Genomic DNA, 12,900 nt, shown 5'->3' on the forward strand with positions numbered 1-12,900 from the left:
GCCATTCGATTGCAGGTAGGAGGCAGTGTGGCCCAGTGGTTAAGGCGCTTGCCGTGAGATCCGAAGATCCCGGGCTCAAGACCCGCTCTGACCACTCGTTGAATTTGATCCTGGTTGTCCCTGGTTCAACTTGCCAGCTGCACTTGTAAATAGCCAACTGGTTTGCCTCCGGCCAGTTGGGATTCTTAACAGTTGTCGTTGTTCTGTTCCGTCGTTTCGTTGTGTTTCATTGGCCCTGAAAAGCCCCAATGGGGAGCGGTCAATAGGCCTTTTGCATCTAACGATCACATGGTACAAAATCCGCCATGATGCAGGGCAAGCTCATTATTATTCCCCCACTGGGACATTAAAACAAAGGCAAGTCAAGCTTGACTGGTTAAGGTCTCTTTGTTTGAATGTCCCAGTGGGGGAATAATAATGAGCTTGCCCTCCAGCATGGCGGATTTTGTACCATGTGATCGTTAGTTGCAAAAGGCCTATTAAATATGTACATGTATGTATGTATGTATGTATGTAGGTAGGTAGGTAGGTAGGTAGGTAGGTAGGTAGGTAGGTAGGTAGGTAGGTATGTATGTATGTAGGTAGGTAGGTAGGTAGGTTACAAGATAGGTAGGTAGGTGGATCTATACTGTAAATCTGCGGATGAAATGTATGCTATTTGCGGATTCAAAAAGAGCCATTTTTCGGTCGAGCTTTAATTTGTAGAGGATATACAGTACTTAAATGCCTAACATGCCGTGTAGCATGAAAATTTTGCCGGTTCTACGTTTTGCGGATTGACCCCGAGCCACGAAAATTAGTTCCCGCAGAATTAAAAACCCGCAAAAATGAACTCCCTTCAGTCGAATTAAAAACTCCGCTGTTATATACATGTAAATTACCGTTCAAAAGTAAGTTACCACCCTCTCGCGAGACGAGAGTCACGTCTCGAGAGACGAGACTTTCGTGTCGCGAGACGAGGCTCTCGTCTCTAGAGAAGCCTTTCGTCTCGCGAGACGGTTCGAAAAACTGTAAGAGTTTCCATGAACGTACACTTTTCTAAAGATTAACACATTCACGAAGAAGGTCGCTCTCCAAAACGGAGCACCTGATTCTAAAAGTATAATGGAAGATGCGGTTGTCGGCGGTGTATTATTGTGAAACGTTTGCATTATACTCCCGCAAAATTTTCGTGCTACACGGTACGTATGTTTCGTCCCTGCCAAGGGACTGATTTCAGAGACCTTTCAATAGCCGACCTTTCAAACATCGGGTTTGAAGTCCTATCCTGGTAACATTCAAATTTGTTGGTGGGGCACTGTCAGTGGTTGTTGCAATATGGACCTTAACTTTAACTTTTGTCAGCCAGGTATTTACATGTACGGTATATGCGTTGATATCATTATAAAGCTTATATCTTTTATCTTTTGGCGCTGTGCTTAGAACTCAACCATTCAAGCAAACACAACAGCGTTAAAAAATCTCATCTGGAACTACCGGTTGAGCTGACTATTTACAAAGTTGAAGATCTTTTAACGGGAGAAATGCATCCAGATGTTGCAAATTCAGCACGCAAATGTGGTTAAATTATTTGTGTGAATTGTATTCTGATTTTGCAGCCACCAGAATCAGCAAAATCAGTTTGCGCCCAAGCAGTTGGTCAGCTCCCACTATCAGTGCGACTGTGGATAAAAGCTGCAGCACTGGAAGAAGAGACCAAAGCCAAGAAACGAGTTTTCAGGAAAGGTAAGTACATTTGGAATTGGAGTGTGAAATATTTATACCATTGTTGTTGATATTGTTAATTTTTGAGTCATGAAGGGCTCTATTCATTGGTCTTGGTCTTTGTCTTCATAATTGAGGACTTTAAGATCTAAGACGGCGACGTCGACGAAAGCGTCATCTCAAAATATAACTTTGCACTGTCGTAAGTTCTCACGGTTAGGTCATCTCTTTCGTATCGTACAATGTGGGCGAAGTGTCCTAAAAATAAATTGGCTCGAGCGGTTTCAGTAAAAATAGAGACTGAAAGGTTCACATTTGTACGCTCGCGTTGTCGTCAAAACCAAAAAATTTGGTGATTTCACGTCGTTGTTGTGCAGAGGACCGCACTAATATTTGCTAAAATGCTTGCCGCACGAATATTTTTCCGCTTTTAACCAATGATATTGTTGTTTCGTGGCGTTCTCGTTGACGACCGCGTTTTAGATCTTATTATCATTATACGCAACAGCATGGTCGTCATCATCATCATCATCATCATTATGGTCTTGGTCTTTGTCTTCATAATTATCATTATCATTCGATGTATTTTGTCCTTCCCTTTCATTGGCCGAGAGCCCACCACGTGACCTGCAAATAACTGCCTTCAAATAAGTGTTTTGCTGCAAATATTCTGCTCATGCGCTGTTGACATCACGCTCTTGTGAGAAATTGGCAGATCTGTTCCCCGAGTTGTCAGAGAATGATTCGACATACATGTATCTTCAGTTGATCGAAAGAACAGTGATAATACTAAGAAAGGAAGAAAAGTTGCACTCAACGTATTTCGAGAGTATCTCAAGGAAAGAAAGGTAGACGAAGAGTCACTCGTGTCATCAACGTTAAGGACAAGTTGGCGAATGCATATGTATTGAAGAGAATTTATGCTGACGCCAGAAAAAAGAATGGCGAGCCTTACACCAAAGCTTCACTTGTCGGGATACGCTTTGAAAACTGTGAAATTCTTCAGCTTTGTTGATGCCTAGTGTTATTGAACGTTTGACTGTAAGTACAATTTGAAGTCTACAAATATAATTATGCTGAGAAGGAAACCAATTGATTGGTGCCATTACTCGACTCTGCAAGGCAGCGCGCGCTTACGGCTTCTCGGAAACAAAAACAAAAAACAAACTCGGTGATCGAATGATAAAACAATTATTGACCTCGGTTATCGCAAAATATCGTGCTTTGTCACTGTCTCGCAGATCAATTATTTGCCTCCACCTTCGGCTTCGGCAAATAATTGATCTGTGTGCCACTAACAAATCACGATATTTTGCTCAACCTCGTCCAATAATTGCTAATTATCCGCTACACTATCGTCTTCATCATCATCATCTTCATAATTATCGTCATCGTCATCACCTAAACCACCAACACCATCCTCATCGTGGTCATAATTGTCGCCATCGTCATCAACACTCATTCTCATCACGATCATTGTGGTCATAATAAATGTCATCATTACCGTCATCATATTAAGGTTTCGCAATGTCTGCATGGACCAGAATGATAACTGCAAACAACAAGAAAACAAATTATAAAGCAAAAACGAACACTGTTCCGGTTAAATTAGGAACAATTTTTTGAAAGTTTAAAAAGATGATTCTGCATAAAAACAGTACGAAAATATATACTATTCGCTAAAATGTTATTTACTAAAGAGGAATGTTTTAAGTCCTTTTTAAAATAGTTTCAGTTTATCTTCAAAACGCAGTTTCTCATGTGAATCATTCCACAGTTTGGCAGAGAAGAAACTATCATCATCGAACTTGTTGATGTTTTGCTTTTTTTGTGTGTGTGTGTGTGTGTATTGACATTCTCCAGCACTTGAGCAAATACCCAACTCAGTGAGGATCTGGAAAGCGGCAGTAGAGCTGGAAGGACCGGAGGATGCGCAGATCATGTTGAGCAGAGCAGTGGAATGTTGTCCCACGAGTGTTGAGGTACATACCGATTCGTAAAAAGAGTTGGCAGAGGTTAATGGTAAAGAACTGGTGATGTGTGGAGGCGTTGATGCGCAGCAAATCACTGGTTTGTTGTGGTCTATTACAACATAGATTGCTTGCTGGTCCTATTTAATTCCTGTAGAACCACCGTGCTTTATGTCTATTTATAATTCAACACATTGACACACTGCCCAAATATGGTAATAAAGCTCTATCCGTAGGTCTACATGACGTGTATTCGGCGATGTATGTAGATTTCGCAAGAGAATGTGAAAATGACGGACCGGCGCCTCTTCACAAAACTAGACCCTCCGTGAGGGTACACTGGGTTGCCTGTGGTACGTGCAGCCCCGGAGGGGGGGGGGGGGGGGGACTCCCATATGGAACACACGGGGATGCTAGTCGGAAATTTTAAATTTAACCCCTGAAGGAGACCATCTGGGCGTGGCTCAAGCTTTTTGTGACTCCTAAAGGAGACCAATCTGGGCGTGACTTAAGCAAATTTTGACCTTGGCGGCTTAAAATATTGGCGCTTTGCCCGAAACACCCTAAGCGAGACCAAAATCCAAAATTTACACCCATAAGCGAGACGACGAGCATCCCCGTCTGTTTCATATGGGAGTACCCCCCCCCCCCCCCCCCGGGCTTGCAAAAACTAACCAAAAGGTAATTAACAGGTCCTCACACGTTCGTACGACGAAACAGATCCTTTTCTGAGGTTAAAAACCTGGCTACTGGCCTAACTCTTCTTCCTACTTTCCCAACCGCGAGAAAACCGCGGTAAATCAGCCATCGCCAAAAAATGTTTTTTTTTCCTCAAAAAATATTTAAGTTAGGGGGAAAAAATACATCATTTTAAAGCTAAGAAAATAAGCTTTCCAACAGCATATAACTTATTTACAGAAAACTGAAACATTTTATAAAAGCGAAAGTTGAACGAAAAAATTTAAGAAAAATAACAGTAAAATATGTTTTCTAGGCAAAATTTGGTCATTTTAGCGTTGATTACGAATTTTTGGATGCAAAACTAATATTTTCTGCAATTTATCTGCCTTCTTGGACATAAATTCGACCGAAAACTGATAAGGCACGAATATTTTTAGATTTTTAGGAATAATAGATAACGTGGTTCAATGCGTAATGTGATAATGCGATAAAAGTGTCAAATTTGCGACCCATTGCTAACGGCAACGGAAGCGATCGCATTACGAATAATTAACCTCTGTTGCCAAAAACCACTCAAATAACCGGTCAGTGTAAAACGCAGACTGCAGACTGCAGACCAGGGATAAAATGCAGACTGAGGGTAAAATGCAGACTGCAGACTGTGGGTTAGTAAAATAATAATGAAAAAAGAGTTATAAGAGTGTTAGTAGCCGTTTGTACTTTCACACTGAAACCCCAACACAGCTCCCATCGCTTTGGTTGCCCCACCGCATGTTTTATCGAACGAAAAAGGACAGTTTCGTTAAGTGAGTTGCTTTTAGGCAAAGAAGTCACCACCCCGTAATTCATATGCCCAAGATACCGGGTTTTTGTAAGTTTCTTTTTCTGTCAAGTGTGATAAAGTTTGACAATGAAATGAGCGAAGTCAAAACAAAGATCACAATCGCCCAACTCTTGTTTATGCAAAGTCAAAATTTACTCTCCAAGACGTGTACGACGTGATTTATCACCAGGTAATTCCATCATTTTGGAAATAGCAGCTACTTTATTATTCATCTGCGTCACAAGTTTTCACTGATTTTGGGGCTCATTTTGTTGAAACTCAAGCACGCTTCCAACAGGCCTGTGAACCCTTCCTGCTTACAGAGCAATACTAAAAAACTTCTCCCATACCACATTTGAACCTTAAGCTCGAAAATTCAATACACAACATGATATTATAATTCACAAAGGCAGAAAATACCACAGAATCCTTTTCCAGCGAAAATTTTATTGAAACAAACAACATATTTGCTCTTAGAGGCGAAAACCTCTTCCTATTTGATTGCGTGCGTGAAGACAAGAAACTCAATTGTGTCAAATTACCATGTACTTCAGGTAAATACTGCTCACTTTGATTTCGTCTCGACGGGCGATAGATTGTTGTCGAAGTCCAGTACTCGTCGCTTTTGAGATTCATGCCTAGTTTATCCAACTGACTTTCCATTATTGAGCTCCATAAGGGTATATTTTGTTTAAGGATCCACTAAAACGCCATTCGCGTTGCATGACTTTCGACGCCATTGCAGGCTAAGTTAATGATTCTACTGTGTCCACAAGAGAAATCTACGCAGTTCCACTACCCTCTCTATCCTAAGAAAATACGCGCAGAAGGCTCTATACACAAAGACACTACTTACCAGGGGAGTGACAGGCAAGACTTTTACCGACACGGAAAAAAAAAAAAAAAACCAGATGCTTCTGTGAAGCATACACTGGGTTGCCTGTGGTACGTGCTACAGAAAATCAGAAGGCACTGAATTGTGTGGTATTGAAATACAGCATTCCAGTCTCTGAAGAATAACAAATAAAAGAGAAGCGAGAAACATTGGCTTCTGGGCTGACATGTTGATAATTTTCAAGTTCCCTCACAACTTCTTTTTACCACAAGTGTGCCCTCTGAGCATCTGAAGGCTTTCTAATACTAAAGTTCACTGAAGTTAAGCCCTGCCGGGCGGGGTTAGTGTTTGGATGGGAGACCGAAACAATGTACCCCTCTTAAAACAGAAGCATCGGACCGAAAATACTATTAACTCTAACAAATGCGAACTCAGCAAGGTACAGATCTTGTTAGCTTGCTTTATGGAAAACAAATATTGATGAAAAAGCAAATAACTATTGATACACAGTTTTCAGAAAGAGCAAAAGGAAGTTTCCCGGACGGTCGATCGAGAATAAAATATTTACGACATCAAAACAACATTAATTTTGAACTGTGAATATAGAGTATAAAAAGTTACGATCAGCGACAAACATTTTGGGAGATTTTTGCTACGTTCAAGTAAATTGCAAAATCGAAAAGTGACATGGCCGGAATTCAGCGGGCGCCCTGATTACGTTACCGCTGCATGTTTACTCGTCAAACAGTGAAGCATCTGTGTCAAATGATGGCAAGATACCGGGTTTTTAAAAAGTTTCTTTTTCTGTCAAGTGTTATAAAGTTTGACAATGAAATGAGCGAAGTCAAAACAAAGATCACAATCGCCCAACTCTTGTTTATGCAAAGTCAAAATTTACTCTCCAAGACGCGTACGACGTTATTATCACCAGGTAATTCCATCATTTTGGAAATAGCAGCTACTTTATTATTCATCTGCGTCACAAGTTTTCACTGATTTTGGGGCTCATTTTGTTGAAACTCGAGCACGCTTTCAACAGGCCTGTGAACCCTTCCCGCTTACAGAGCAAAACTAAAAAACTTCTCCCATATCACATTTGAACCTTAAGCTCGAAAATTCAATACACAACATGATATTATAATTCACAAAGGCAGAAAATACCACAGAATCCTTTTCCAGCGAAAGTTTTATTGAAACAAACAACATATTTGCTCTTAGAGGCGAAAACCTCTTCCTATTTCATTGCGTGCGTGAAGACAACAAACTCAATTGTGTCAAATTACCTTGTACTTCAGGTAAATACTGCTCACTTTGATTTCGTCTCGACGGGCGATAGATTGTTGTCGAAGTCCAGTACTCGTCGCTTTTGAGATTCATGCCTAGTTTATCCAACTGACTTTCCATTATTGAGCTCCATAAGGGTATATTTTGTTTAAGGATCCACTAAAACGCCATTCGCGTTGCATGACTTTCGACGCCATTGCAGGCTAAGTTAATGATTCTACTGTGTCCACCAGAGAAATCTACGCAGTTCCCACTACCCTCTCGATCCTACGAAAATACGCGCAGAAGGCTCTATCCACAAAGACACCACTTAGCAGGGGAGTGACAGGCAAGACTTTTACCGACACGGAAAAAAAAAAAAAAAAAAAAGAAAAAAAATAAAAAAAAAGAAAAAAAAGAAAACAAACAAACTAAAAGCAGACCTCGACTGGGTTTGCCTTATAAGGCAACCCAGTAAAAAAACGAAAAAAAAAAAAAAAAGAAAACAAACAAACTAAACGTAGACCTCGACTGGGTTTGCCTTATAAGGCAACCCAGTAATTAATGTTACAAGTTCGAAATCTTTCATTTGTTATCAATGTGTTGAATAACAGTTGTAGCGCTCAAGCTTGCGTGATGTCGCCTAATTTTAGCCTACTCGGCCTTCGGCCTCGTCGGCTAAGTATTACGCGATATCACGCTCGCTTTCGCGCTATAACAGTTAAATGTGTGCAACTGTGCGTATATGTATATGATAAGTGCAGCTGCGCTTTAGCTGCAAAGCTTTTGTTAAGTTTACCTTAAAATTCCTGCTGCTATTCATAGGAATAAGAAGGAACCAGTAAAAAAAACTTCCATCTCTTAATAACCTCGACGTGGACTTTTCAGCCGTAACCTTTATTGTGTCTTTTGCGAATAAAGATAGGGTGAACACATGAATGAGAAGTTTGGATACTCCTTTAAAGTTTAGGGAGCACTCGAGAAGGCAGAGTTCCAGTGGGCTGTGCCTCGAGCAATTCTTACATTCTCTGGTGCGCTCCACCCTCCCAAATGCATCCATTACTCCACAGACCCATGCTGAACGTGAACAATTCGAAATCTAATGTTCCAAGCTTTGGTATTCGTGAGCACAAACACACTAAGAACAAGAAAGAGAGGATTTATGTCAAGAGCGGACCGCTATCTGCGCCTGTATATGCTTCCAGTCCGCTGGGGGTAAATTGATCATTGTAAAGCGCCTTTGAGACGTTTGTGAGAAAGGCGCTATATAACTGCACCACTTCTACTCTAAGTTTCTTTCTTGAGGCCAATTTACCTCGTCAGCAAAACCAACGAAAGTTCGCAGTCCTAATTTTTATTCTCAACGGTATTTTTATTTTAGATTTTCCTCTTATGGCAACAAAAAGTTTTCATTTTGTGTGCTGCACGAGTTACAGTCATTTGAGTTACAACTGATGAAGAGAGAGGCCTGAGTCCACGTCCCATTTTATATCTTCATTGCATGCAAAGCAGTTTATGGCGTCATACAAAAACTACACTTAAAACTCGATAGTTAGTCCAAGTGACTACTACTACATGTTGGTTTGCTGTCGAAATGCAACACACGAGGGGCGTGATTTTACATCAAATTGGAAATTATGATTGTTTTGGTGGAAAGCTATGTTTAGCAACGGAAAATATCACAAGACGTTTTACTGCTAAGTAGTTAATGCCAGTCGCCGTTATAACAGAATCTATTACACTTTGTTCTTTTCCAGCTCTGGCTTGCTCTTGCTCGACTGGAAACTTACGAAAATGCGAGAAAGGTAAGGAACAAAGGCTTAGTGCTCGCTGTCTTGTAAGATGTTGTTTATCGCTGCAGACTGGTGTAACAGAAGTATTGCGCAGAAAGTTGACGGCATTTCAAAAACTGCGGGCGATTTTGAGTCGCCCAATCATTTGGTAAACAGAGCTACTCGTGTGGCAACAAAATACACCTTATTCCAAAATGGCCGCTGATTTATGCGGATACAAATTGGCCCTTGTTGCCTCGTTCAAGATAACATATTCTTTGAATTTTAAGCTTAAAAACGAGGCATCAAGGGCTAATTTGAATAAAAACAAAAGAATAATTATTTAAATGGCGGCCATTTTGGAATAAGGTGTATAGCAAAAAGTTTAATAGGTGCTATTCCTTTTTGAAGCACTAGCATCATGCTCCAGTCATCATGGACACTAATACATGGACATGTACATGTAAGAAACGGATGCTAGAATGACTAGAATGCCATCCTACATGTAGTTGGTTTAAGGGCCCACTGACGTATTTTTTGGGGTAAGTTGCTAAGGATGTAATGATTAAGTAATTTGAGAGAATTTGGCATTATTTTGGTCAGTTTCCAACTTTTGTAAGCCAATGACCCTAAATATGACGTCATCATACCACACCCATGGTCACGTGACCAATAAAAGAAAACTCTAAATTTGTCTCCGTGCTACACAATTTGGGTATTTAATCGATGGTTTGATAATTTGTATTCGTTTTGCATCCAGCCAAGCATGGTTTTCTTTTTATTTTGAAAAATGTTCTTTTTAGAGACATAAACAATACTGAAATACCCATAACTTTTTCAAAAAAGATGATTTTAAAAAATCAATGCTTAGCGATATTCTGTATTTGGGGGTGAAACGTGCCATGTAAAAAGAAATTTAATTCAATTTAAAACCGCCGGAAATTAAGCTTTTTCTCAAACTGGAAGTCAGGTCGTTTACGCATGCGCAGTTGATCTGAGAACGAGGGCGAGGAATGGCGAGGAAAAACCTTCGATGGAAACAACAGTTTGTGCGATGACTTTTGCTTGTGAGTGGGTTTTCTTGTCAGCTCATGATATGATGACGTCAGTTACCAGAAGTAACATTTCACTTCCTTAGCAACGCGCGAAAGATCCGTCTGTGGGCCCTTAAGGGTGTAGCTCTCACGAGTCTTCTCAGCTCAGTTGTGGAGCATCCGAACTCGGAATGTCATACGACCAACTCCAACCTTTCGGGATCACTCGGGTTTTTTCCGAATGTGGCCGAGTTATCGCCGATGAATACGCTTCTCTTCATCCGGTGTTGGTCTGACTGGAACCAAAACTCAATGTCTTAAAAAAAACTGAGGAGAAAGTGCTGCCTTTGTAATGATACCTACAGATGGTTTGGCTTTCAAGGACTATAAACTACTGTAGGCTTAGTGTTACAATCGTTTGAGAACCCAAATCCTGTTCGGATTCTGGTGTTGTGGTCTACAGTATCTCTGTCAGCATACGGTCGACCTAACTGGGTTAGCTTGAAGGGCTTCTTGGCGAATGAGCCCATAATAACAAAAGTACAGCCAGGACTCAGGTTATTAATTTTTCCGGGACCTGGATAAAAAGTGAAAAGAACTGAAATTCTTAATCATTGCTACAGAAAAACTGTCCAGTGCAGCACGTGCTTAAACGTTTGATCTTTTGTCAATTTACAAGCTTTTATGAATTTATCACTTCAGGTATTAAACAAAGCACGCGAAAATATCCCAACCGATCGCCAGATCTGGATAACAGCAGCTAAGCTCGAAGAAGCTAATGACAACCTTCCTATGGTGGAAAAAATCATTGACAGAGGTAAGAAGAGTAATGTCAGCGCAGAAAAAAAAGTTGAATTTGAGGTGTGCAATTGGATAAGGAAAGGAAAAACAGGAAAGGAACTTTATCTAATGTCTAGTCGTTCTAGTGCTGGAGCGCTAATTGAGGACACTGTAAACTGAAATTAACAATTAACGCAAATCAAGTCAAATGTTGGTTTTTTTGAGAAGAGGGGAAAACCAGAGTACCCGGAGAAAACCTCTTGGTGCAGAGAAGAGAACCAATAAACTCAACCCACATATGACACCGAGACCCAGAATCGAACCCGGTTACATTGGTGGGAGGCGAGTGCTCTTACCACTGCGCCATCCCTGGATTGGTACCATTGTTGTTAGGGCCTAAATTATTACTTTTACAGCACCTTGTTTATCGACTTCCTCATGTTTGGGGACCCAAAATTATTATTCTTAATTATCATCAACAAAAACAACAACTTTTTTAAATGCTCGAGTTTTACTGCTTTCACTCCACTGGATACACACCTCAAGAAGCTCAGTGTTTGCATGGAAATAGGAATATTGAAACAGTGATAAGACCCGGGAAGGTGACAAGTTAATTTTGTTCATTTGTGGTGTAGATTCTCCTACAATTAAGGTTTTTTTTACAAGTTTATCGTTAAACGGGCTCCATCACCGTCATTCTATTCGGCGCTCCCTTTGGAGTCTTAAAATCAGTCTTAAAACCAATGAAAGCTTACAACTAATGATGCAGTTAAGTTGAATCACATGTGTAAGAAAGTGGTACTGGTTTGAGACTGGCAACTGTCTTCTGTTCTGACGCGTGCCAAGGATGGAAAACGTTTGCAGTTTAAAAGACGTAGTTTAAACTGTTCAAAGTCTCACACCTCATATTAATGATTTCATCCGCTATAAACGTACAGTACAGTGGACGATACCTCCTGTAAAAAAAAGATATTGTATTTATATCTGTCCTAAATTTCAATGATTCTTAAGGTGGCTAAAACCTGTTAACACAATTTTAAGAGACTGGCCCATAAGAAGGATTGGCTCTCCAACACTTTTTCACAGAAAGGCAAATAACGGTGGTACCATATGAAAGACCAAGTTTTCCTAAATGAGATGCTCTCCTATTATTAGGTCACCACAGCAAAAGGAACACCCTGCATGTAATTGCTTATATTGATAAAACGAACTTGGTGACCTTTTTTTATGAAATAGTGAAATTACTGCCCCTTTTTATTACCATTGTCCAAACCGGTGTTTAAACCAAAAAGCTCTAAAATTGTAATGAAGCAGTGAAAGGCTTAAGAGAATATTACACTTAACTGTGCAGTTATATACAAGGAAATCAATCAATTCCGGTCAAAACATCTCAGCACACAGTTGCTCCCAAAGATTGTTCAGAAACATAAATTTTTCAATTTTGGTGTTTAGATTTGACAATTATTCTACGAGGGCTCGCTGGATATGAAGTGATAGATAATCTTTTTATATCCGGCAGGCCCAAGTAGAATGATTGTTTTATTAAAATTTCGAGGATCAACAACTCTTCCATGTTAATTTGATTTGCAACAAAATGGCAACACGTGGCCAATTTTTCTCAGAGCTGCAAAATTGTTCCTTGACCACATTAGGTACAGCAGGTATATGAACTGATAGCCTGTGTCCGGCGAGACAATGAAAATGCAGGAAATCTGATATCCGTAGTTCAGTTTTTGATAAAAGAGTTTATAAGCTTGAAACGAATTCTCCGTACGAAGCTATAGAAGCCATTTAGATCGCTATTTGTATAATAATGTTCAGGGTTTCATGTTGAAGTTACTTTGTCAGTTGAAGAGTTTTAGTGAACAACATCACATTTTGCCACGTTTTGCTTTTCAGCTGTGACGTCTTTAAGGGCAAACGGCGTCGAAATCAACAGAGATCAGTGGATTAAGGATGCAGAGGAGAGCGAAAAAGCTGACAGTGTGGTCACATGTAGAGCTATAATGTAAGGATTTGGTTTTGGGCCAAAAGAAAA

At 40.2% G+C, this 12,900-nt stretch overlaps 1 protein-coding gene across 1 annotated transcript in view; it reads left to right on the top strand.

Moving 5' to 3' along the window:
• The window catches only part of LOC138004591 (pre-mRNA-processing factor 6-like), a 40,366-nt gene that overhangs the window by 11,320 nt on the left and 16,146 nt on the right, over nucleotides 1-12,900 (top strand). The window contains exons 4-9 of the mRNA XM_068851142.1: nucleotides 1-15; nucleotides 1,599-1,725; nucleotides 3,568-3,686; nucleotides 9,034-9,081; nucleotides 10,785-10,899; nucleotides 12,762-12,870. The exon at nucleotides 1-15 is cut by the window's left edge and continues 113 nt beyond it. Of these exons, the coding sequence (XP_068707243.1) occupies nucleotides 1-15; nucleotides 1,599-1,725; nucleotides 3,568-3,686; nucleotides 9,034-9,081; nucleotides 10,785-10,899; nucleotides 12,762-12,870 (533 nt within the window). The remainder of the gene's footprint in view (nucleotides 16-1,598; nucleotides 1,726-3,567; nucleotides 3,687-9,033; nucleotides 9,082-10,784; nucleotides 10,900-12,761; nucleotides 12,871-12,900) is intronic.

The sequence above is a fragment of the Montipora foliosa genome, chromosome 5, assembly GCF_036669935.1.
Source record: "Montipora foliosa isolate CH-2021 chromosome 5, ASM3666993v2, whole genome shotgun sequence".
NCBI classification, from domain to species: Eukaryota; Metazoa; Cnidaria; class Anthozoa; order Scleractinia; family Acroporidae; genus Montipora; species Montipora foliosa.